At 41.4% G+C, this 27,193-nt stretch overlaps 2 protein-coding genes across 3 annotated transcripts in view; one reads left to right on the top strand and one right to left on the bottom strand.

Annotated features, from left to right (window-relative positions):
- Window positions 1–8,088: 8,088 nt before the first annotated feature.
- tmem53 (transmembrane protein 53) lies at window positions 8,089–10,330 on the bottom strand. Its single transcript, XM_071918557.2, has 3 exons — window positions 10,152–10,330; window positions 9,826–9,929; window positions 8,089–9,659 (listed from the first exon to the last, which is right to left on the bottom strand). The coding sequence occupies exons 1-3, from the start codon at window positions 10,204–10,206 to the stop codon at window positions 8,958–8,960; spliced, it is 861 nt and encodes a 286-aa protein (XP_071774658.1). The 5' UTR covers window positions 10,207–10,330; the 3' UTR covers window positions 8,089–8,957.
- Window positions 10,331–15,842: 5,512 nt separating this feature from the next.
- tesk2 (testis associated actin remodelling kinase 2) overlaps window positions 15,843–27,193 on the top strand; it is a 36,972-nt gene continuing 25,621 nt past the window's right edge. Inside the window, exons 1-4 of one of the 2 annotated variants that reach the window (XM_078287919.1) lie at window positions 15,843–16,242; window positions 20,510–20,587; window positions 20,940–21,173; window positions 22,167–22,286. In XM_078287919.1, the coding sequence (XP_078144045.1) occupies window positions 21,051–21,173; window positions 22,167–22,286 (243 nt within the window). In that variant the 5' untranslated portion in view covers window positions 15,843–16,242; window positions 20,510–20,587; window positions 20,940–21,050. Of the gene's footprint in view, window positions 16,243–20,509; window positions 21,174–22,166; window positions 22,287–27,193 lie in introns of both variants that reach the window. The other variant, XM_071918550.2, reaches the window with a different exon arrangement.

Here is a 27,193-nt window from a genome sequence, read left to right as displayed (position 1 = left end):
AGCTTTAATGCGTTTTGCATAGAGAGCAACCTCCCCTCATCACTCTTTAAGATGAATCGGCTTCCCAGCCACAAGATAGAGAAAAGAAAAAAAGAAAAAACTTCTAAAGATATTAGTCTGCCAGCGACTGCATAAATCATAACATTTTACTAATGGAGGCAACGTTAAAACACTCACACTGCCTCTGTAGTGTACACACAGAAGAATATGCATGCTTAAATATACACAGGTTGGTATAACTAGATTTGTGAGGACATTCATTGACTACAATATTCCCTAATCCCTAATCTTAACCTTAACCCTACCTTTAGATGCCTAATCTTAACCCTAAACCCTAAACTAACCTTATTTTTAATTTTAACCTAACTTAAACATGATTCCAGTTCTAAACTTAACCCTAAACCTAAATCTTAACCCAAAACTAACCTTAATCTTAACCCTTACCTGCCCTAAACATAATCTCAATTCTAATCTTAACCTTAAACCCAAATTCTAACACTAAACTAACCTTATTTTTAATCTTAACCTAATTTAAACATGATTCCAGTTCTAAATTTAACCCTAAACCTAAATCCTAACCTTAAACTAACCTTAATATTAACCCTTACCTAACCTAAACATAACAACAACAATTCTAACCCTAACCCTAAACCCAAGTCTTAACCCGAAACTAATCTTAATTTTACCCTTTATCTATACTAAACATGAATCCAGTTCTAAATTTAACCCTAAAACCAAGTCCTAAAACTAAACTAACCTTAATCTTAAACCTTACCTAAATTGAACATATTTCCAGTTCTAAACGTAACCCTAAACCCAAATCCTAACCCTAAACTAACCTTAATCTTAAACTTTACCTAACCTAAACTAATCCCAAATCTAGTTTTAACCCTAAACTAACCTTCATTTTAACCCTTACCTGCCCTAAACATGGTCTCAATTCTAATCTTGACCCTGAACTCAAGTCCTAACACTAAACTAACCTTAATCTTAACCCTTACCTAACCTAAGCATAATCCCAATTCTAATTTTAACCCTAAACCCAAGTCCTAATCCTAAACTAATTCTTTAAAGAAGTGGGGACCGGCCAAAATGTCCTCACTTTGGAGGATTTTCCTCATGTTTCTATCCATTTTAGGACATTTGGTCCTCATAAGTGCAGAAATACAAGAACACACACATACACACACATATACACACACATGCACACACACAGACACAGTGGGATATTATATAAATGATGCACAGTCCTGGCATAAAGGTCTCCTGTATTTACATCAGTGTCTGTCCACACAACCTGCAGGAGAGCTGGAGCTTTCCTTTGCATTCTCCCAGTCATTTTTCAGCTGATGTTCATTGCATTATCTCAACCACTCCGCTGCTTTATCACAGCATTATTTGTATCATTTTACATTTTTATTTGTTACAATGGCAAACTGTATTCAGCCTGCAGTATTTACTGACATACATTTAAATGTGTGAAGGACAGCTATGAAGAAATAAGAAAGAGGCAATTATAACTGATCCAACTGATATAACTGATAACTAATCTAATGCATTTATTTAGAATCAAACAAGGTAAAAGTATGAATTATATATGAATAATATGAAATATGTATTTCCAAAATGAGATGTATTTATACTGTATATATGCTCAAAAAACATCATAATCACCCTAAACCTTTGTATTCCCTAATGGCTATTTTTCAGTGTGTGTGTGTGTGTGTGTCACTCGCGCGCTCTCACACTGTTTTACCTTTAGACGCACCTCATTAGATTCTGCCTTAACACCGATGTGTGTGTGTTTATGTTTCCTGCAAACAAGTGAAACACGCATGTAAAAAAGAAAAGCACATGCAAACACACGGCCCACCATCCCTCTCTCTCTCTCCCACACACACACACACACACACACACACACACACGGATATTCGCACACAAACAAACACACACAAAGCAGCGCTGGGCCTACCACTGCCATCACACACAGGACTTGGCCTGTCTGTTTGACACACACAGTTTGTTTGGTAGTTTTAATTTGACAGGGCTCTGAATAGAGCCTCTGAAACACACACACACACACACACACACTCACACTCACACACACCTTTAATTTGACAGCGCTCTAACAAGAGCCTGCTGCTTGTCAAATGTTCTCCAGTGGCAGCAGGGATCCGCAGAGCCGAGGGGGTTCTGTTCAAGGACATCTGTGAAGAAACACACACACACACACTCACACACTCCCTCACACACACACACACACCTACACACGACACACACACACGCATACACAGACGCTTTGAACAGGCCGAGAGAGGCAGCCTGCTGCACCGCGCGATGGGAGAGAGGCTGCACACACGCTGAGGGGTTTCTGCACTGCTGTTTCTCTCTCTCTCTCTCACTCTAGGTCTCTCTGTCTTTTTTTTCTCTCTTTATCTACCGCTCTATCGCTCTTTTCCTTTTGGTCTTAAGTAGAGGGCTGAGGGGCTGAGATAGACGAGGGGGGATTTTGATGATGGCTCCCTGTCTGGTCCGACAAGCTGATACCTTTCTCGCACGACACACACACACACACACACCTACACACACACACACACACGTCAATTCTCTCTTCATTCTTCAAATCCAAAACACCGGGAAACCTTTTAAAGTTACTCAAAGGCAGACGGGACTTTGGTCCTGATCCTCTGGATTTCATCCCGTTGAGGGTCTGTGTGTGTGTGTGTGTGTGTGTGTGTGTGTGTGTGTGTGTGTGCATGTGTGTGTGTGCGCGCTCCCATGCTGTCTCGGACTCGGCTCCCACGGGACACTTTGCTCATTAGGGGAAGAGAGGGCGATTTGAGTGACTTCTCGTCGGCTCCCCTGCTCAACTTGATCACAAGTCTGGTCCCGCCGAGCGAGAGGGAAAGGCGAGGTCTCCACGCCGCGTGTGTCGGCGGGAAAAGACAGCGTGACACGCCCCGAGTGTGTGTGGTGTGGAGAAGTGTGTGTGTGGAGAAGTAAGAATGGAAGGGCTACACAGGCCTAGTGTGATGAAGTGATGAAATAAGAGGTAGATAAACTACGATTTCCAGCTGGCGATGGAGACGTTTTGAACATTCAAGAAAGTGAGGCTAAAAAAATAGTCGATTTTCTGGAAAGTACAATTTTTTTTGTTTTATTTTTGTCAGGAAACTATATTTTTGGGGTTATGGAGAAAAATAAGAGATGGAGTATGTTGTCATGTGAAAAACAAAGTCATAGATTCCTTGGATTTATAAACTAAATCTAAGTTGATTCTAAATTTTATCGATTTTTTTTGTTATTTTTCATCTATCTATCTATCTATCTATCTATCTATCTATACATTTACAGCATCAATCAGAAACCATGGTATAATTATACAGGTATGTTCACACACCACATTTTCTGGCAATTTCTCAAGAATGTCCTTTTGTTTGCAGATACTCTGCAAACAAACAAAAGCAAAAAAGTAACATTATCACCTACAGTTTGCTATTACATTACAGTGTATTTATCAATACACAGGATATGCTGTTAATATCCCTCGTGCCATAATCCAAGGTGAGCATTCACATAGAGGCCCAATTCAGAGTTTAACAGAATGATATACTACCATACCAATGAGTACCATAGAATAGCATGTGTAGAAAATTCAGTGGCAGTCATGTTATCATCATGCTAGAAAATCACAGCGTGTCAGACTTAAACTCGAAATGTCAAACTTTATACGAAAATCACTGCAAATCAACAGAGAGAGGCACAGGAGATTTGCCATTAGATCCTATCTGATACTGAGCACGCGTGTGTGTATGTGTATGTGTATGTGTATGTGTGTGTTCCTGTCAGATAAAATACTGCACACACACACACACACACACACCCCCCCCCCATCCCATGATCTAGAAAGCGGGTTCACGGGGTAGCATCCAAAATGTCAACATGTACAGTGACACAAACGTTTCTAAAGCGGCCTCGCCCCTTCGATTTTGGAGTGACATTAAACCGAGGCGTACAGTGAAACCTTTAAGGAAAGTTCACTCTGGTCTGTAATATGTTTGCTACGTTGTTGCGCATGATAACTAGGACTCAAAAGTGTGTGATTGTATTTTCCCCGATTACGATTTTTCCGGCACTGATTTCATTCCATAGGCTGAAGATGCTTGTAGGTCTTAGCTAGGTTGCGGTGATAAAAAAAAAAAAGCCAGACGGATTATTTGAATCCTGTAAATCACGGCTAAAAGTCAATGCGTAAAGCCAAGGTCTATGAAACTATCAGCTTCGGAATAGAGAACATAGACGATATGTTACCGCATTGCCAAGTGCTACCACTTAATACCATTAATCTTGGTGCTCTCTCTTTCTCTCTCTCTCCCCCCACCTCTCTCTCTCTCTCTCTCTCTCTCTCTCTTTCTCTCTCTCTCTCTCTTTCTCTCACTCCGTCTCTCCGTTGGAGTGCTCGGCGTCCTCTAAAAGTATGGATCTTGACCGCGGCCATTTTCCGCGGAAGAGGGAAAGGCTAAAGAGAAAGCGCTGACCCCTCTTCGCCGCAATTTTCCCCTCATCAACTTGTGAGACTTCATTAACTTCCATGGGGTAATTTCTTCTTTCAGTGCGTTTCTGAAAAGGAGGGTGTGTGTGTGGGGGGGGGGGCAGTTATGACGTTTTCTTCTTCATCAGTTCCCGCCTCTTCTTCTCTTCCCTTTGCCTCCGTCTCCCGTTCCCCATTGAAAATACCTATGCTTTTCTTTATTCTAATAAAATACACACATTTTTATTCCCTGGAGTATTATGGGTCATGTTCCTCAAATACAAGACAATTCTTTTTGTTTCTTTGTTCAACTTGGATTTCAGAGCCTTGTTAAAATATACAATGCTTAAAAGCACTTATATCCTATATTGTTCACCTACATAATCCTAACATTTTGTATATTAAAAAATCCTTTCTTGATGCTTAGATATCCCCATACCATCACCACCTCCTACTTTTCCCCTATTAAAAGCAATACAAACATACACAGAAATAGATGTCGGCTTCTAAAGATACTGTTACACAGCCTTTACGCCTAGAACTGCACTTTAGAGCCCGTAATGAAATATCCATTGTTGAACCTGGAATGTAGAGTTGGCCTGATGCACACCGTGGGCCTCGGTGAGATGCTGCATGATGGGAACTGTGAGTAAATGCTGCCCTCTTTGGGAATATTGGCGTCACTGTATTAGAGTTTCTTTAAATGACATGTACTGTATTGAAGAGTGAAAGTTGCTGGGGTGTCCTGGTGGGAAATCATATTTTTGCAATGCTGCAGGTTCAAATCCAACTCTATCGTATACTTTAAATAAATACATGGTATATGCCTCCATAAAACAAGTCAGGCACATTAGATTGTTCTTCTGGTACGTCTTTGACTCATCACTGCAGAGACAAATGCTTGCTACAGGTTGCCGTCTCCTTACTTTTTATCCCAATATTCAGTCTTAATATAATCTAAATAAAACTGTTTCAACTTTGTTCCACACCAGTATTTGTAATTCACTTAGTAATCAAACTGAACTGTAGGTGTGTCAGTGTTTTTCCCTGCTTGCAGCCTAGATTCTCTTCCCCCCCCAAGACAGCCTTTTTGTCACAAAGTGCTTTACAGCGCTACAAAAGCGAACAAATACCTCATTTAAAAGCAAGAGAAACAGATTTTAAGATATGAACCCAAAGTGGGTGTATGTGTGTGTATGTGAGAGTGCTCCAGGGCAAGTAGCCTGGACCAAAAGAGGCCCTCAGATATTGTCTTATTCACTGAAAACACAAACACAAAGCTCTGCCCCAGCTGTTTTCTCTTGACTACAGGGAATGACATGGAGTCTCACATTTTGCGAACAGAGGATGCCAGTGGGATTGTAGGGAGTAAATCAATGAGGTGTTGTGGGGAAAGACTACGTAATACTTTGTGTGTTAGAAGAGGGACTTTTTATTCAGTCTGTGCGGTTACTGGAATCCACTCAAGAGAGAATAAAACAAGTTTTGAGGTTCATCTGAGTATAGCTGCTGACTTTTGAATAAGTTCTTGTGGATCACTTTTTCTCACATTTCTAATCTCGGAGATGTTTATGAGGTGATCATTTCCCATGTCAGGTATTACCTTAGTATAATCGTTAAAACAGAGGTTTGGATCAAAGACAACGGCGACGTTTTCATCACGTTGATTCGGAGGAACGGTGCAACCATCGAGAGCGTCCTGCGCCAGTCATTGAACCGGTGAGGGAAATCACCAGCAGGATCACAGCTGCCCGTCTCATGTGCACTCCAGTAAGCGATGTTCATCTGTCTGTGCCGATATGTAAACTTTCCTCTTTCTCCCTTTCCTCCGAGCGGCTCTAAATGATACATGAAGTGCCAAGGCCAGGCCTGGCGCGGAGACAAATGCCAACCACTCGCTCTTCCAAATGTCAAATCTGACAGTCACAGACATTCAATAACCATCCCTGCCGGACCCGTTCGGAGCCGCGCTCTTCAAACAGTCCCTGACGTCTGAGGACGAGAGTGGAAGGGAAATGCCCGGGTTTTTTTCTGCCTCCGGGTACGAGATGGCATAGACACCTTGTCTTGTGCCAAAGGTAGAAGCAGAAGGAACGAGAGGTTTCGGTGAAAGAGTGAAGCAAACCAGAGGCCGTGTGGGCAAACCTGTCTTATGAGGACAAACAATAGAGATTGTTGTATGATATGTTGTATGTTTTAAAGGGGCAATAAGTAAGGTTTTTACTGCCCCCTTGCACAAAATGACCATAGGGTTGTTGGTCAATACCAATGATGGAATGATTACTTCGCCAGATGCTGAGACTTCTGGCTTTCAAAACTGACTTTCCAGCCTGTAATCTGTTTTGGAACAACAAACTCCCCACCCACTGAAATTTCATGATGATCCCAACCCAGTATGTTGTTTCCTTGTGACTTTAAACGGCCCTTTGAATGAATATACTGTATAAGCTATGGCCATATATGCATATTAGCAGAGATGGGACCAAGACACCCTTCCAAGAGTCACAAGTAAGTTACCAGTCATAGGGTCCAATTCACAACCAAGTGCTAAGTCGCAGTGAAAGGAGTCAAGTCAAGTCAGAGACAGGTTCAAGTCGAGTCAACTTTAGTGAAGGAGACTTCAGGAGCGGATTCTCTCATCTCCTCCACTGTTGAAACAGAAAGCAACATGGCGGCACCAACATCAATTTCCAGGTCACAGAGGAAAGGACGAGGCTGTGGAGGAAACGAGGAGTGATTTTTGGAGCTTTGGGACCCACCCCCGCCGTTGTATGACCATTTTTAAAATGTGCTAAGACCTAAAATGTGGATGAGGTGATGACGTTACCCAAAGTAACATCAACTCTGCTAGCTTGTAGCTGTGTGAACGAGTGCGAGTGTGAAACAGAGCGGACTACAATGAGCAATACATATGAATGAATATTGCAACTTGCGAGTCATCATACGAGTCACAAGTCTCAAGTAATTTCCAAGTCATAAGTCAAGGAATTCTGATCTGTCACATGAAAAAGTCTGACAGTTTTGCAGTGTAAACAAGGCCTTGGCTGGATACCCAGAGCTCATCACAGATGAACACAGACTCAAAGGTCAAATACAATGCATCTTCCACTCTATCAAGAATGCTAAGAATGCTCTTTAGTGGCCCCAGTGAGAGTGAATCTCCTAACCTTGGCAATGTTAGTGCGATGCTTTAAGATAGCCCAGACATCACAATAAAGACAGCTATTCTATCAAACCATCTTTTCAATCATCAAATGACTCAAATTTTTTTTTTTTCACACTTATAGATGTACGACCGCGTTCCTGGTTTTGTATAGAGAAATGCTCTATCCATTTTGCTGCACACAATATAGCCTATAGGTTTTGATACATAACCACAAGGTCATAGAAATTATTGAAGATCAGATTTCTCGATTTCCCAAGAAAGCCTTTGGGAAAGCTATGGGATTTAGTCTAAATGTGTCTGAAACGGCCACATCTGAAATAATGAGGTGTGCAACCAAACCAAGTACCATTCAAATGAATTAGGCTGACACACTGGTCTATGGTTATTCTCATTTATTGAAGGCACATTAGTTAGAACACATTAGTTGTGCTGGACATATACATTCATCGTCAATCACTTTTTGTCCTTGAAATAAATCAATTTTGTATCACTTATTAGGGCTGGGTATTCTACCATTTTTGGCCAAAACTTGAAAAACAGTCAAAAGGCTGACCTTTCCATGTTGAAAGAAAGCACATTTAGTTATGATTAATCATTTTAATTTATGCATATTCGTACATGACAGTTGCTTTGTTTAATCCCAAATGCCCGTTCACTATAAGTACCCATGAGATCCCATTTTAAGAATGAAAGATTTTGAAAATTCAACCATAAATACTTTTTAAAATTTAGCGATATGAAAAATCTGTTTATCACTTTTCAATACCCAGCCTTGTCAGTTTTAGAATCACTATAACTAGTCTACAATCCATCACATTTCACAGCAACAGTTAATACCATATTAGCTCCATTTATATCCTAAACGTCTTTAAGTCCCCATTTTCCAGTGTACAGCAAATGTTTGTATTGTTTTTTTACATGTAGTACATGACAGTAGTGTTGCAAATACATCCGAGTAGGGCAGGTTAGACCTTTGTGCCACACATTTTTAGGGCATATAAATTACAGTGTATCATGTGGCTGGTTTTACAGACATGGATTAAGCCTAGTTCAATGGAGAAGTTCTTTGAAATAGAAACTAAACCTAAGCCTAGGCCGTGTCTGTAGAACTGGCCCATTATGTGCTTTGGGTTGGAGAATCACCGCCAAGATCTTGAACTAATTTGATGCAAAGTTAAGCATTCTACCCCAGTTCCTTGCCAATTCTAAATTTTGGGAAGGACTGCTTAACAGAGCATGAATCTTGTGAGTTTCCACCTTTCAGTGATTCTGAACATGGCGTCTCTTTTTCATCTCACTCCCTTCCGAGTCCTTCATGCAGGCCACCAGGAAATCGCGGCACTTCTGGGCGTACTGCTCGGAGAACTCCCGGTAATGACTGACATGCGGAGTGGAAACAAAGTCAAAACTGTCCACAGGGAGCCCTTTCTGCTGCAGGGTCTCCACCATGAGCTCCACGTCCCCGTGCCTGATCACCTGGTCGGCCCTGGAGTACAGGAAGAGCTGGGGCCAGGCGGGCGGCCTCTCCCGCAGGGCGTCGTAGTGGTTCTTGTGGATGTACTTGGTCACGGGGTACAGCACCACTCGCAACAGGAAAACAGTCACTGCGAACAGCGCTAGAAGGACGTACCTCAGGACCGGGTTGATTTTTGGCCCCAGGGTGGCCCTCAGAGCGCGCAGGGCCCCGCGGACGTTCCCACTACCCGGGGCGCTGTCCACTACCGCCCCGATCACATGCAGGGAGCTGAACTGTTTGTCGCTGTGCAGGAGCTCTACGACGTAACGGTACAGCATGAAGCCACCGTTGCTGAAGATGTGGAAGAATATGGGGCTGTTCTCCACCTCGTAGTCGTAGAGGATTTCCAGCAGCTTGAGGGCCGTGCTGCTCAGCTCCTTGTAGCCGAAGGACTCCGATATGAAGACCGTCTTCAAGGGGGCCGTGTAGCGGATGGTGACACAACCCTACAGGGAAAAAAACAAAGACATCAAGAAAGAATGAAAAAAAGAAGTGGAATTAACCTGTGAGAGGCTGATAGATCTAAACAGCTCCTACTGTTAACGCTACAGTGGTAAGAGGGACACAAGAGAGAGCAATGTGGCTTATGGTGTTGTCTTATTTAGTTTCAACCTGTTCATTGTAGATGGAGCTGTACTTGGAGAGGTGTTTGTCTTTGCAACCAGCCCAACCCAAAAGGATGACAACTGGCTCCTTTGTCCCCTGCCAGTGTCTCTCTGAAAGGAAGACACACAATAAAACGCCTTGTTATTATCAGCTCACAAACAGAAGGCAATTCCAGCCTAGCTCGCTATTCTGTGCTGCCAATGTGTTTGCCCTGACTATATGAGAGCTGTCTGAGTAAGCTAAGTAGCTAAGCTAATTGCTAGCAAAGTCATATTAGCTCGGCTGGATAACGTTAGCAAGCAAGCTAACTACAATGAAACCGAGATGCTCACCCGATGTCACTGCATCTGGAAACACGATATTGTAGTCTATTTCATCGTCTGCCATTTCTGTGCTTGATTATATCAGCTTCGGTCCTCTAATGTTTGGTTCATTTGACTGTTGTGAAATTGGATGGTAGCCAAGTTATACAGCGTTAAATCAGGTAACGTAGAAGCTGGTAACAAATGAATTGCAGACCGCCGAGAGCTTGGTGACCATTGTCAAGCGAAACTGATTGAAAAGTAGGAGTTCCGGTTTCAGCTTTGCAAAATAAAACATATGACTATAACGTTTTTTGGAGTCATACAAAGAACATAAGTGAAAATAAAGAATGTATTTGAGGAGCAATCTGTAGTAAATGAATATAAAATTTCTGTTATTTTGCAAATGTCATTTGTACCCCATATATGGTGATAATAAGCTTCCACTAATATGCCCTGTGTTTGCAAGTGACATATTTTACCCTTTAATTTGAAGGAGAAATCGCCTAACTTCCGGTCATATTATCATAGACGCAGCTCTTCCGTCCCCACTCCAAGCCACGCCCCCCAGTCCAAGACGCGCCTTCTGTGGCCGAAAAGGGTCCTGTTTGCTGAAAACAAAAAATAGAGAAAGGTCCTATTTGCTGGAGACAAAAAAGAGGAAAACAGAATATTATATGATATTAGGTTATTTAATATTGTAATATTTTAGATGATATTATAGCATGTCAATATTTAGACTATAGATTTTTATTTTCAAATATTTGAAGAACATTCACATATGCAAGCTTTTCCTGATGGTTATAGATCCAATTTTGAAAAAAAATGTGTCTTTCAGAAACAAAGCCTTGTGCCAAAAAGCCTTTGGAACAAAAAAAATTCCCATGAGCTATAACCTTCTTGCCGAGTCTGAGGCCTGGGATGAAATAATGTTCCAATTCTGAAAGTGACTCGTTCTGTCCCTGTAAGATTATGTACCAGAACCCTTGACCTTGACCAGATAAAAAAAACAATACAGGACCCTGACACAGATTCTCAGCTGTGATAAACACCCTTAAGTAGCAGAATCCAGCCTGCTTCATTCGTTTCTTTCATTATTCAGGTTATGGAACGGATGTGAGCAGCATACTTTCTGAGTTATATGATTTGGTTAGAACTTAAATAGCAACACAACCTTTGTGGTTTCCAACTGACTGCATCTCATTTCTAATGTAAGCATGCAAAACTTACATGAGAGGTAGTGGCCTGAGGTCCATAGCAGAACAATGATGATATCTGAAGCTGCATCCACCTACTGGAAGATATTCAAATCCGTTATGAGAGATGAAATGATTATTGTTCATAAGTACTAAAGACCTGAATGGAGGTGGGGACGGGGGGGGGGGGGCATGCAAATTAACTACGAAAGCAGTTTTGTTGGAGTTCATTTGTTCTAAATGTATTCAGATCAAAGCAGGATGTCATCATTTCAACATGCAGCTGCAAGTATTGAGTGATACCTGCATCCCCACCTTCTCCTTTAAGAATCTGAGGCAGCCATTCCCAACCTGTAAGTATAAAAGCATATCATAAACACTTTATGCGTCACACACACTTTCTGCCTCTGAATCGGAGCTCTAAATATCGGAGCACTGAGTCCATGTCCTTGTTAGAAGGTTAGGAGACTGTCTCTGGTTAGACACATGTCTCCAAATGGTGATCTCATTGTCTGGATGTTTATCATTTTGGTTGTTCTAGAATTAAAAAAAAAAAAAGTATTAGTTTTGAAAAGCATAAACAATACATTTGCAATTATTTTCAAGTATATTCACTATCTGCAAATGCATTTTATTCACCAAGAAAAACATCAAAGCCTCTTGTTCCACATACATCTTTGTACAATTTGCCAAATCATAGACAGGCTGGTGTTACTAACTACTAACTGTTACTTCTACCTTCACCTACATGGTAGACTGAAAGCCTGAGAAGAATGATAATGCTTTACTTGGCTTTGTTTTTCTCCAAACACACAGGACCACAAGCATTTACAATAATGGTAGCCTACCTTGTGACACACATTTCACATTGTATATAGATCACACAAAAGGTGCACACATTCACATACACACATACCCCTTATCCTTGACACGCTGAAGTCCTTCCTGAGAATTCCTTTGAGACAGAAACATCACTTACTCTTCACAAAGCCTCTTTGCTAACAAAATATGTTGGCTAACAGAATGCCAGAAATCTCCAATATCCACATGGCCACCAAGATCTTCAAGGTCACTCACTGAAAGACACACAAGTCAGAATCAGATTTGCATCATTGTAAAAGTTACATTCTGGAAATGAGCACTCACAATGCTGAAAACTCCCTTTTTATGCAATAATGGTTTAGATACTTTTGCTGGTTTGCTGGTTGTCTCTAGAGCATCTAAGATGTCGTCAAAAAATGATACCTATATCCTCGATCAGTGGTTCTGAACGTGGGGTCCGGGAACCACCAGGGGTTCTTCAGGGGGTTCCAGGGGGTCCATAGCAAATTGAGGAAGTGTTAAATTTCACCATTAGGCTACTTAATTTACAAGAAGTTACAATTAGAGAATGTAGAAGAAAAGACTATTTTGGCCATAGTTTCAGTTATCTCTCTACTTACAATACAGATAGTGAAGGAATTCTGAACAAAATCATATCTAATAATACAAAATATTCTCAGATTTGGGTCCGAGAGACAAAATCTCATCAAATAGGGGTCCGTGGCCCTAATGTGGACTAAATTAGGGGTCCTTGATATGAAAAAGCTTGAGAATCACTGTACTAGGTGGAAAGCGATGATGTGATCACTAAAATTGTTCAGCCCCTTCTGTTCACTCCTGACACAGTAGAAGGTACCGCAATGTGTCACACTGCTTCCAATATGTAAACAGTAAAGGAAGATGTAGACTAGACAGTGACATGATTACTGATTGACATCGCACTTCTTAGTCAAGCCAAAGTGACTTTTACAATGCAAATACGATAACAGTCTTTGACATCGTGAGACACAACACACCTTGGATTTTAGTGAAAATGAGGAAGAAGGAGGTGAAAGAGAAAAAGGGCGACAATTGGCCAGGAAAAGGGAAAGATAAGAGAGGAGTGAAAAGGGTAAGAAAGGGTGGAGGTATAGTTCAAGTGAGACGGAAAGTGAGGGAGGAGAAGGAGAGGAGCAGGTGACAGAATGGTATAAAGTCATTCTTAGGTTCGCTGAGGGTCGGTCAAATGAGTCCAGTGAGGTTAACAAAGGTACTGAATAATCAGGTTGGAGAAATTCAAATCTGCTAAAGTTCTGAGAGATGGGAATCTATTCATAGGCTGCGTTGATGAGGCTCAGATGAATAAAGCAATAGGTTGGAAAGAACAAGGTATTAAAAACTGTGAGAGAAGGCGAGAAGAAGGCCAGAGGGTGCAGAGGCGTGATTACAGCTGTTCCAGTGTTAAAATGGAACAGCTTAAGGTTTAAATAAAAGGTGATATGTCAGTAATGAATGTAAAGAGACAAAGGGATCAGAAAGAAAGGAGGGTGAAACTGTCCCGGTGGAGTTTGAAGGAGAGGTATTACCAAAAGAAAGTATTGCTGGGATATCTGAAGGCCGATGTCCAATGGTGAAACGCGAGGTGGAGGTTCAACAGACTAAGGTGCAAAACGGGATCTCATATGCAGAGGCACTATGGGTGGTCAAACAGAGAGAAGAAGAAGAAGAAGAAGGACAAAGGGCCGAAAGAAAGGAGAGCAAAACTGTTGTCAAAAGTTCGGTCACACAGCAATGTGCTAGATGTGGAGGAGATCAAGACTATGGGAATTGTAGAGGAGGACCTTGAAGAAGAAGGAGAAGAAGACGAAGAAGAAGAAGAAGAAGAAGAAGAAGAAGAAGAAGAAGAAGAAGAAGAAGAAGTGGAACACGAAGAAGTAGAACACGAAGAAGAAGAAGTAGAACACAAAGAACAAGAACGAGAAGAAAGTGATGGGATGGGAGAGTTCCAGGCAAGGAATCTTGAACCAAGAGGTTGAGTCCAAGACAGAGAGAGTACAACAGTGAAAGCAGCTGTGTGCCTTTTGGATGCAAAAGGGCTGACATGGAAAGAAATAAGGAATGACCTCAATACTCGAATCAGGAGTAAACGTGTCGGTTATTAGCCATTATGTTTCTAATTTTATGACGGAATGCTCGGAGCTTATTGGCTAACAGATAGGAGTTCAAGCAATTTGTTGCAGATATGACAAATAAACCCGGTACCATCTGTGTGCAAGACACATGGCTCAGTCCAAATTTTGAATTTCTTATATATGGATATGGACCATGTCGTACCATACCATGTCAAGTGTCGGGAAAGGGAATAGAACCGGAATATATTGCAGTGGAGACTTGGACAAGAGGAGGGGAAGTTGCTCTTAACAATTACAATCCATGTAAAAAGCTGGATCTAGGTTTGTTAGAACAAGTTCAGGGACAAGATATATGGCATTACTTTGGGGAGGGACAAGGATAGAGGGAATGAACTGGTGATGTAAGAAATAAATGAGAAAGAACTTGTTGAATGGTGGAAGAGGGACTAGAATAAATACAAGTGCTGGTAATGAATCAAGCCTAGACCTTACCCATGTATCAAAGGAAGATGTTCTTTATCCGCCTGTGGGCAGCTATGTCATGCTGCTGTACTTCCTACTTTTGTCCACTAGATGAGGCACAATGTCCATGCAAGCAGATAAAAGTTGAGGCCAAAGCAGCCTGCTCTTTCATAGAAGAAAAAAAATCATTAGGTTTATGGGTCTATGGTTTGTAGTCATTTTCAAGTTTCTTCACTAATTTGCAACTGGCAAATATTGTGTAGGTGTATTTTGAGCATATGAAATGTCTCAGGTTTTGTCTATAGGCCTAAATTTCCAAGATATTTCACTGTATTTCAGTCATTCTTAATCAAAAAATGACAGTGCAAAGTTAGAATAAAGCCAGTTATATCCACAACAGACGCTGCCTTCAAGTGCTCCTCGTAAGCTTTTATTTCGTCTTTTTTAGTCTCAGACCACTGTGCCACCAGGATGCCCATGTAATTCAAGTTTTAATTAATTTCTAAGTCATATGTTAATAAATATTGAAAATAGAAATCTACAACTATAGTAATCATTTATGTTGAATCCCAGACACATATCACTTTTACCATCACAAGGCTTGTCGAGGCTTACATGTTCTCTGACCCCTAAACGTCACATCTAGGCAACTAGAAAACTCTGAAATTGGCATTCCTGGCATCTTTAAAATTACACAGCAATAAAAAGTCTATCTAATGTAAGCTAGTATAATAGCCATTTAAATGTTCTGTCCTTTTATTTGTTTCAAATATTTTTTTGTAAGTTTATCTGTCTTTGCATTGGCATTTCTTATGGTTTAAATTATTTTAATACGATTTTGTACTTGGATCTTTCAATAACAAATGGAAAATAGTTCGAGTGTATATATAGAGTATATTAGAGTATAACAGAGTTTCCCAGTTGTGTTTTGTTGAGTCGTAGATGTGCGCTCAATCAAATTTAGATATTTTCGACAGCATTTGAAGGCAGCAAACATGAAAAAGCAGCTCCAAATATAGCCCTTGCCCATTGGTGCAATTAACTGTCAGTCAAACTAGTAGCCAAAAGTGGGCGAGGACACAGTGGGAGTTGACTCGGCTGAGCGAGCAGAGAGACGGAGCTGTCAAACCAGCAACAAACGCCTGAAATATTATCCCGGGCGGACAAAAAAACAGTTACACTTTGGCTTTTTGAGAAACTGCAACAAAAGAAAAGAGACTTCTAGTTCACTTCGTAAATGTAACGTTAGCATATTTGGACATATTTGGACGACCGAAAAACTTCTTGTTTTGTTTGTTGGGAGATATTTGGCTAACGTCTGCTAGCTCTCTGGTTAGCTTGAGTTTTGTTGACAAACTAACGTTAGCCACTCAGCCAGTCTGTAAGCTAGCTAGGTTATCAACTTAGCTGGTTCGGGCTTAGCGGATCGTTTTCGACAGATGCCTCCACGGAATGGCATGGAACACAGCCTGAACTGTCAAATTATCAACTGCTCCTTGCCGAATAATCATCTTTATGAAAAACAAACAGGTAAGACAACTGAACTTTTATGAAGAGCCAAAGCTAAGCCTGCCTGTTTGTGTTTACATTTTCCACCTGGCTGGCGTGCACCGCAGCATTCAAGCCCTTCGATATATATAACATGTTATCAACAAATTAGACGTTCATCTGCCTAATCATTCTACATGATTATCTAGTTAATAAGACTTCTTGTATCAAACTCCTTTGGGGTTATTTGCTCATTTGCTGTCTGTATCATACACATCACGGGCAGTTTTTTTTCCCTAGTGCCTACCCCTTAGACTTGTTCATTACTTTAAACCCTTGAGGAATGACAGGTATGCAGCGGCTCAGATATCATGGCAGTTTACCACAATAGATTGTGGTCAGATAAGAGAGAGCTATTCAGTTTGGCTGAATGTGACCTAACATACATATGTTGCTGTGTTAGTGAGGGTTTGGGTTAGTTTTCAGCATTAACCTAGCTCTCCGCTAGCTCTATGGCCCAAAGGAGAAGGGGCAGGAGATAACTCCAAGACACTGAAAGTTGTTTTGAGATGTTTTCATCAACAGTTAACAAATAGACCATAATCTGTTTGTAATTGTTGTTGTTTTTTTAACTAAACATAGTAGTTGACTTTTTACATATTTTGATACCTGGTAAGACTATGTCTGTCTATGAGTTGACATAGTGGAAAGAAAATTGATCTAAGTAGGAGGGATGGTGGGATGAAGATTGATAAGACAGTAAAAACGCCATTTGTTGCTTTTCTCTTCATGATGTACACAGACCTTTGTCACTCTCCATGAACATACACACATTCATCCTCTCTCTCTCTCACTCACTCACTCACACACACACACACACACACACACACACACACACACACTAACATACACTCTCATCATCTATCTCTCTCACACACACTCTCACCCCCTTTTGCAACCCATCATCACAAAGTCACTTAGGGTTTGATTTACTATTGACATTTTCTATTAGCCTGTAATCCACAGGGGCACAGCTGGATGGTGTTCAGGCCCCTAAACTACTGTTAAAAGATTTGGCCCTAGGCTACTTTGGGAATGTCCCATCTGTTTTGGAGTAGCACTAGGCCACATTTTACAGACCAAAAAAAGTCTGCCCTTTTAAATTCCTCCCTCTTTCCATTCTAGGTCCCTTTACTGTGGTGTGTTAAATGTATGCCTTTGGATATGTAGGCAACAGGGGATGGTTTGGAAACAAATATAGTAATGAACACTCTAGCCTAGTCTATTTTTTCATCTAATCACTTGCATCAAGGAGGAGATTCCAGCATAAGTGCAACAGCATAGTTCATAGAAGTTATAAAATAGCTGCATATTCCATAGGACTGGATGATATGACCAAAAAACATCACAGGTTTTTATTTTTGATGATATAACAGTTTACATTTTACAGTATGTGGCTAGGACTATTTGCCCTATTAGTAATGCTGTTTATTTTTTTCATATTTGCCCTAGAAGAGGAAGGAAGATTTTCATATTTGCTCTTTAAGTGGAGGGAAGTTTTGTATGTTTGCCCTCGAAGTGGGAGTACAATTTCTTTAGGTGGTCAAGTGTGCCACCTAAAAGTTTTGGTGGGGAAGATCATCCTAAATGATGGTTGGTTTTACCCACCCACAGTGGCTTGTAGAATAACACAGGCCTGGCTTTGTAATTTCATGTGCAAGACTGAAATGTTAGTAAATGTGGGTAGTTTGTGTTTAGTCAGTTTTTGCTTGTGTACAGAAGGCCTATGCTGACCACTAATGTGGGTGTGTGTGGACACAGCATCCGTTCTCTCTTGCTGCTAGCTGTTTTGAATCGAAGGAAGTGAGAATTTATATTTTACTTGCTGGCTTACTCTCATCTTCCCAGATACTGTGACAGATGAAATGTGTATGCCTGTTCCAGGCTTGGATGCAAAAGCTACTGAAATCGGATAGGAAAGCTTAGGCCTGGTACTTGTGACCTACATTTTTCTTGGCACAGGGAGTTTTATTACTGTTGTACCATTTCAAAAAGGCAGAGAATGAGGCGTCATTAAAGAGAAAAAAAAAAGAGGGGGATGAAAATCCTTTTAAGGTCGTGGCTGGGACAGAGAATGATCTCAGAAGTTGTCCAGTAGGTCTAACTCTGGAAGAGTCTAGTGTCTGTGATGTAATGCTAAAGGACCAAGACAGAAACTTGCTGTCTCAGACCTCAGTTGCACTTGTCATCTTAATGCTGTTTTTGGGATCTGATCTCATGAGACATCATCTCTGTGTTCACACTGGGCCTAAGAATGTCTTTTGTGTTTCTCCTTAATGTATTTAAATCTGTATCCACATCCCTTGTTGCTACTCCCCATTTAGGCCTATATATTTTGCTTAAAATATGCACACTGTGGTCTGTGTCCACACTTTGTAAATTCCTGATTACAATGGGTGCGTGACTAACTCCAAATCACACCTGTATGATGGCAATGCAGTAATGCTGTGTGTGTGTGTGTGTGTGTGTGTGTGTGTGTGTGTGAGTATGTGTGTGAGTGTGAGTGTGTGTGTGAGAGTGTGTGAAGGGATAAAATTGTCACAGGGTACATGTTGTCAGACTTTACAGCCTTGAATGTGACAGCATACATTTTATGATTGTTGTTTATGGTTTGTGACTTTGTGCATAGCCTAGTGTGGGAGATTATTATTTGGTCAAGGTCTATGTGGACTAAATAAACTACCAAAGCTAAAAACAAAAGAGCGAAGACAAATCTGTTCAGTTATCAAGTGACAAGTGGATTTAAAGTTTAGGGCAAAGGCAGAGAGATACTCTGGAAGTTCCAGATGCATGTTATTGTGAATGTGTAAATTGTTTTCAGTTGCCCAGTGTGACCAGAACACATCAAGTGGTGCGTTAAACCATCTTAAGGTGTCTGCTCTGAACTTGGTTTCATTTTGGAGTATCGTGAAGCAGATTGTTGAATAGGCCATGGAACAGGAAAGTCCCAGTGCTCCTGACTATGACATATGAGTGTCTAATAAGGTGGGTCAAATGACATGCATCATCATATTCAATTTGGGTCAGTTTGGGCCAGTAGGTAAAATACTCAATCTAGAATTGGAGTTGGGGACCTGTGTTGAGCCACTGTCGCCTCAACACTGGCTTTGTTTACTTGGTGAAGCACAAATGGACCTGTATTTTGAGCTGAAAGTTGTAGCAGATTACTCTACATCATGAAGTTCTATGCTTTAATTGTCTGTGCTTGCCTACACATATTGATACTCAAAAAATGAATTGAGGCTTTCACAGTGTGAAAATCGAGAAGGAGAAATCTTAACTTCTGCCCGGCTGGTAGGGCCATCTAGGGGCTTGTCTTTACTAGCTGGTGGTCAGTCGGCCATTAGGAACTTCAAAGCTTTAGTTCAGTGTGAGAGGTCATTCCTCTCCACTCAGTCATAATCTCAATCAAAGGCTTCTTCTCCCATTATCTTAAAAATTATGTCAGAGAGGCTCAGTCTTGGGGTGTAATTACTCAAGTAAAAAATGGCTTTTCGCATATGGCTTAAGAGTAAAATTGAAGAGAGATTTCCTCTCCAGTGCCAATGGGCGTAAATATAGTTTAGCCTATAGAATCTAGCTTTACTCCACTTTGCTCTCCATCGCATTTGGCCAAAGCAAGTAAGATTCAAAACCAGGTTCAACATGTTTACATAACCAAAGAAAGCTCCCTCCAGCTTTTAAGTATTCCTAAAAGCCAGACGTGAAAAGCCACATTGTTTACTAGTGTAAAAATGACCCTTAGTCACAGACTTCCTTCCCTGTCCCCTTTGTACCCTGCTGATTTTGTTTTGGATGGCAGAAAGGTCCAGGACCTGAACTATTCCTTGGCTAATCTCCCATAATTGGACAATCGGCCCCTATTACAGCCATTACATCTTGGCTTGTTGAGAACGAGGCTGGTCTCATCCATCTGAAGGCAAGACCCAGTCCCATTCTACTGGGTTTCTTGAACTACAAATGCTGTTAAGTGGCAGAATCTTTCAAGAACAGCATGACAGAAAGGTTTTTTTTTAGCAGGAGTGAATCTGGTCACTGTCAAGTGTTATATATCCATCCAGGAGACAGGAGTAGGATCCACAGAGACAAATACCCACATGTTGTGTCTGTTGGGTGTCTGACCTTGCTGGCACAAATAGTAGGAGTATTGTATATGAAAAACAGACCTCCACCTCCCCCCCACACTCACCTTAATATGAATGAAACCTCTGAAATGCCCTCTGTTCATTTTTCTCTTTTCCTTCCCCAGGTCTCCAAATTGCCACACACCTATCAAAGATGTGAAAGCCTTCTCATCATGGTGGACTCCCCCACACAGTTACCAGCAGTGAGGAATACGACTACTAGGGGACATCTTGTATTCAGCCAGGGTTTTGTCACTGGGGGAGCACTAACCATAATTTTAAATTGAAGTCTATGTATGTGGCATATTTTCACCCAGGACACAAAGTGAGTAAATTCTGTGCCGCCCTGGGACCCTTGGCATCATTAAAACAATCTATTACTCTTGTCATGTGGGGACCTAACAGAAAAAGACCCATGTTACCTTTAGGGCCCCTACCCATAGTTTAATAATAAACACTGGTCTATGGGATTGACCAACTCTGCTTGGCTTGGGTGTAAGAACCCAAACCTGAGGTGCCCGAGGGTTCAGCTGCTGCTCACTCTCCCCATTTTAGGAGCCCAAGGACGAGTAGTTTCTACCTTTGGTGGTAACTAATGGAGATAAACCAGGTAAACCAGTGAAAGAATCTGCCACCATCACTGGTACCGCCACCATCCAAATCACCATGGACCGGAATAAACGCAACTCCATCGCTGGGTTCCCCATGAGACCCGACCGTCTCCACGATGACAGAGACTGCATCGGAGGGGGAGGGGCCGGAGAGATGGGCATGGCCCCGCCCTCACAGGTCAGCCTTATTTCTATGTTTTTAGTGGTAGGCTGCATTTCACATGGGTGCTACATACTGATACAGGGTTCATATGCGGTTCTTGAAAGTCTGGAACAGTATGGACAATTAATTTGATAATTTCCAGGTCTTGATAGCTTGGGAATTATTCAAGCAAGTTTTGAGTAAAGTACAGAAAAACAATGTTGAGTTCTAAAGCACATAGGCCTATGATTACACATTTTCTGTTGCTGAAATGCCATTACCATTTCACATGCTGTGATTTTGTTGTTGTGAAGAAAAGTCTTATGCTAGAGAGTGATTATGGCCTAGTTTAGTCATACTGCCCAGTCACCATTAGCAAATATTGAACACCAACCAAAGCTAACCAATCCAGTCAAGAAATGCCTGGAAATGGAATGTAGGAACCCTGATAACAGATTAAAAATGGTGTCGGCAGGTCTTAAAATGTCTTTAAATTGTCTTATCTAAACTCAAGGTCTTGCATACAATTCATTAAAGCATTGAAAGCCCTGAATTCAGTTTGAGAAGTTGTTGAAGTTTCTTGGTGCATTGTGAAATCAGCCCAGCCATACAGTCCTATACTAATACGACTACAGTTGTAGTCATTTTCATGTTCATTTCACTTGCAAAATTGGTTGGCATATAGTTCAATCTAACTGGCATTACAGACTGTTCTTAATTTGTTATTTTTTTTATTACTTGCTTTACAAGCTAAGACTTGACTGCAAAGCCTCTTGACTGTATAGTATGCCTGTTCCCCAAAGAGCACCTGCAGATCTTTTTTTATACCTGGCTGTAACATGCATGCTGGGTGATTGTATTGTATTCTGATAAAGCAAAAACACATAAAACCCAGGTGTAGTGTAAATGCACGATGCTTCATAAGCTTTTGTATGTTATAAGAAAGTGTGGCCATGGTCCTTCAGAGCATCCATCAGATAAATGCTTAGTCCTTATCTTTTGATACGAGTGTTTTCCTGTCCTCCCCAGGTGGGCAGGGTGTGGCCATCCTCCTACAGAGCCCTCATCAGTGCCTTCTCCTGTCTGACACGCCTCGACGACTTCAGCTGCGAGTGGATCGGCTCTGGGTTCTTCTCTGAGGTCTACAAGGTGGGTTTAGATAAGGTTTGCTTGAGTCACTCGTTGAGGAAAGCAAGCTTTTTCTCTACCCTCCCTACAGCTTGTTTTTATTTTCTCTTCTCTTTTCTGGGATCCTTTTCTGCCCTTATTCTGACCTTCTTTTGCTTGCTCCTTCCCTCCTTCACTTCATTCTGACAATTTCCATCACTTCCTTTTCTCCCTCTATCTTCTGCCCAATCTCATTTTCTGTCAATTCCTCCATCCATCCAGGGTGTTTTGTAATGGGTCAAACAGGCCCTCAGAACACAGATACTCACATGACCTCCCGTGATTGATTTCTTTTGCCCTAGTACGTGACAAAAGTCATGCTAGTGTTCTATGCCTTGTGTGCTATGGTTAAGCTTAGGGTACAAGAGTCAGAGTCATTTTCCATTTGAGTCAAACATCTCAAGCTGATGTGCTTGGTGGTCCGAAGATAGCGATCATTTCTGAGCTAACCTAGTCTGCGCTTGCTACTCTTTCCCTGACACTTTGAGGTCAAGTTAGACTGCATTCACTTCAAAGAGAGCAGTCTATTAAGGGGTTTGTTAACCCTATTACTTCATCCCCTCAGGGCATGTGAATGGCAGTTACACAGACATGTTCAGTGTGATGAGTTTGACTTTGACTATGCCCAATAAATGTCTCCTTATCAACATCCAGTCAGTGGAGAAATTTATTTTTCCTTTATCTCCTTTTATTTCAGTTATAACATCAAGGCTAACCCACGACAGCGTGAAGTTTTGGCATGGCTCTGTTTGGTTTAGATGAGAAGTGCGGAAGGACTTCAAGTTGAGTTGCACTTCTTTGTGTAAAATAGCCTAAATAATCCTTGCCTTGATTGAATGATAGTATTTCTTTCTCAGTGGGCTTATTGTGACTGGGGTAGAGAAGGTTAAGTGCTTGTCTGGGCTTTATTCAGAGCTTGTGTGTGTGTGTGTGTGTGTGTGTGTGTGTGTGTGTGTGTGTGCTCGTCCATGTATGTGAGCTTGTGCACACCGCTGTATATATGTGAGACAGACCCCCTCTTTCAGTATTGTGTGTAAAGGGTTAAGACACAGAATAAAGTTGACAAGTATGGGGGAAGGGTTGTCTGTGGTCTCCTACTCTAGTCTAAGGGGAAATAGCCTAATTAGCTTCCAGGCCTAGTGGGGTTTAGGGGATCTTGATCCAAGTTCAACTTCATTTGCCATTTGTAGCTTTCAGTCAGCATTTGAATAGGTAGTGTACGAAGAATACCTAAAAGAATATATTGGAATTGAAGGTGGAGGTAGCCTACAGCTATATAGCTGTGTCATCTGTGGTACATCTACTTGTAGTAGATAGTACAATGCTCTTTGTTAGTTTGGACTCATGGATTTGTTTAGCCTGCTTAACATTCAATTTCCATTGTGTCTCTCAGCTTGTTTCATGATCCCCAGTGCCTCAGTCTAGGCTAGGACTGCATCTGCACTATTATATATTCTGCCTCTTCTGTCACTTTTCATATTTAGCTGACGTCTCAGCTGAAGCTAATGCAGGCTTTGTGGCTAGCTGCAGGCATTTTTGGAAAGTGAAACGTTCATAGATCCGCAGGGTCCAATAATAACACTGAGCAAACCTGTTGCTTATTTAAATGTATCAAACTAAAATAAATGTGCAAATTAAAATCTTCTAATAAAATAGCCAGCTCATTTCATTCCCTTTTCAGAGGACGATGACATATTCTTCAAAGCCCAAAGCTTCAAAAGGCAGTTTCAGGGTTTTATTTATTTATATTTAAGAGCACTCCAACCATGATTTTGTTTCAATTGAAACAAATGATGATCGGTTTTTGCAATGGCATTTATTGAAAAAAATGTAAGTGACTTTGTGGGATTTACGATGCTGACTTTCGATGGTGCAAGGATTGATTTTAAAAAAAAAAAAATGCAAGTCATTGCACAGAGTTGCTCATCTATTTGCTGCAGCCGCTTTGATTAGACATTTTATCGTGTTAATATTATGATAATTCATGAATTGCTGTCTCAGTGCCGATGGGCACTCTTACAGACACTTGTTAAATATTGACCCTGATTTTAAATACCAGGTTCCTGGCATTAAAGGGGATTCAGTGGGGATTTATGTCTCCTGTTTGTGGATATTAGAAGCTGCTCTACATGAATGGTGACTTACTGTTATTCCACTATTATTATTCTGCTACACCTAGTCTAAGCTGCTAGACTGGATAGGAACGGTAGCTGAAGGATAAAAGGCAACAGCAGTAGCGGAGGAGAGGAGGAGACAGCTACAACCCAAGCTAATAGCTGAGCAGATTGTAGGTGGAGTGGTCGTGCTGTGGCAGCCAGATAGGCCTTTGTTTGACACAAGCTGGTTTCTCTCTCTCTCTCTATCGTTATCCTTTTTTCTCTCAGTAGTGATGGGAGAGAGGACTGCGTAGGTAGAGAGAGAAGAGGAGGTGGGAATGAAGGAGAGGAGGTGGGAGAGGAACGATGGTAAGCTTGGAGACAAGGAGAGGTGAACAGCGATGGGGATGAGAAGGCGGAGAAAGGGATGGTGGGAGAGGTGGAGGTTGAGAGGAGGTTTTAGGGTAGACTAGGGATGCAGAGGAGAAGAGGGGTTTTGGAGGAGAGGGCGATCAAGTGGTGGGCTTGCTAGAGCGTGGGTTAGGAGGAGGAGGAGATGAGGGAGAAAGGGTTTGAAGGAGATTGGGAGGTTTGCTTGAAATGTGCGATGGGAAAGAGAGGAGATATCAGGAGGGGGCTGAGAAAGATGGGGGGGAAAGAGGAGAAAGGGGGAGACTGTTGGGGAAGATGAAGATTGGAGATGAGGGTTTGTTGGAGAGCATAGTGTGGGGCGAGGAGGAGAAAGAGGGGGATGAGGAATAAATGGAGATGGGGGGATGTGAATAGAGAAGAATAGGGGGGAGGAGGAGGAGGAGGATAGAGGGAAGGGGGGGAGGCGGCCCAAAGAGGAGTGGCCATCTGTTGTTTCTGCTGTCCTGCGGTGAAGACTGTTAGCTATTACAGCCAGGCCCCTTCCCTTGAACTTGAACAGAGTAAGTGTATGTGTGTGTGCATGTGTGTGTGCATGTGTGTGTGCGTGTGTGTGTGTGTGTGTGTGTGTGTGTGTGTAAGAATCATGCACAGGGAATTTGGCTGATCCAGTGCCTTTGCAGAACCAATAACTTCCCTAATCTGGATCAAAACACAAGTTCCAACTTCCTTTTTGATTTCTCTACTCACTAGTCTGATATTGATGATGTTGATTATATTTTCACTCCTTAGTGAGCCTAGATGTCTCCAAATATCAATATCGGCAACAACAAATAATGGTATTCGGTATTGACTTTCGTTCCTCGTGGCCCCCTATGTTACCCACATTGATTTTGTTCCATCTGTCAATTCCCATCCCTGCTGTACGTGACACTGGCCGTGATGTCGCCTGTGTACACTTACAATGGTTGCTCAAGGGAAATCTGAACTATCCAATATGTTCTATCTAGTGCTGCGCAATTAGTCATGTCTAATCGTATATCATCATTTTGGTTTCCACAATTAATCAGAAAATATTTGCATATCAGCAAACCTCTCATTTCATTTAGAATGTCCGCTGTAGTTGAAAATGGTCAAGATGCTGATTTAAGATGCCAAAAGTGCAGTAAAATAAATGAGATCCTCAAATTATCAAGACTAGTCATCATGATTAATAATGTGATGAAGTGATCTCAATATCTAGCAAAATAATATATTATTATAAATTTGGGGATTATTATCATTTTGGCTGTAATCGTGCAGCCCTATTTTCCATGTATGATGCTTCTGATTGATTTCCTGAAGTTTTATGTCTAGAGCTCCTGATTGTGTTCAGATAGTCTCTTTGTTGCTGATGGCTGCTGTCTGCTTGTAGAGACCGGGGTCCTCGCCTAGCCTTTTCAAAACCACCAGATGAAACCCTGCATCGTGGTCTGAATATGCCTCTGCTGTATTTCAGTGTCAGGAAGTGAGTTAGCAGATGTAGGGAGATACATCGGTCTGCAGCAGCTCAGTATTTTGACTCACTGGCTTCTGTGGTTTGCAGGTTGATATTTCCTATTTGTGTGCGTACGTGTTCATTTGTGTGTGTGTGTTCTTAGAAGAAACCCAAACTCTTGCTCGCATGACAGACAGGTACCGGTCGCATGACAGACAGGTACCGGTCGCTACATTGTGGTTCCCCTGCAACTTGTGGTGTAGGTGTTCATTGGTCACTTTCGCTTCAAAGACTGATATGAAATAGGGACAATGAATTGACATATGGGGTGGGTTGCCCTGACTTAAAGAGCCAACAGCCAACAGTCCTAAAACATTTGATTTGTATTTGTTTAAATGGAGACTTTTAGTGTGCCATGGTCTAAGTGTTGTTACAGAGGCTTTTCTTCCCTGCCAATAATAAAATGTTGGGGCAAACACTGTGGAGTGCAGATAATTTGGGGAAAACAAATGTCGTTGGAATTAATAGTAATTAAACTCTTTGAACTGTATTATATTCCTAAACACTTATTCAGTGCTTATTCTTAGTCGACTCGGCAGGGATGTAACACTCTTCCCATATCTACATTTCAGGAGTGTCTTTTTTTCAGCCTCCCTCCTCCACACACACCCATCCACCCACATTTGCTTTTAAATTCTGTGCCAATCATGTAAATGAGACACTTGTCCAGTATTATCAAGCTATAGTTGAGTATTTGAAAGAGACATGGCTGTTTTCAACTTCAGCATGCATTCTAAGAAATTAAATGTTTCAGTATTGCTGTTATGGCAATGTTCAACAATTATGACTTCTCTAAAGCTAAATTTGCAATGAAACTAAACTAAAATTGCAATGTACTGTTAAAAACAATTGATTGTGCAGCCCTAGACTGACACATCTACCCTGAC

This window comes from Centroberyx gerrardi, chromosome 13, assembly GCF_048128805.1.
Source record: "Centroberyx gerrardi isolate f3 chromosome 13, fCenGer3.hap1.cur.20231027, whole genome shotgun sequence".
In the NCBI taxonomy this organism is placed as follows: Eukaryota; Metazoa; Chordata; class Actinopteri; order Beryciformes; family Berycidae; genus Centroberyx; species Centroberyx gerrardi.
Note: the sequence above shows the minus strand (reverse complement) of the source record. Positions and strands in the feature narration are given on the sequence as shown.

Coding starts and splice junctions, on each gene's coding strand:
- tmem53 (XM_071918557.2), bottom strand. CDS start 10,206: ATGGCAGACGATGAAATAGACTACAATATCGTGTTTCCAGATGCAGTG. Junction 9,930..10,151: donor TCCAGATGCAGTGACATCGG/GTGAGCATCTCG, acceptor TCTTCCTTTCAG/AGAGACACTGGCAGGGGACA. Junction 9,660..9,825: donor GCTCCATCTACAATGAACAG/GTTGAAACTAAA, acceptor TTTTCCCTGTAG/GGTTGTGTCACCATCCGCTA.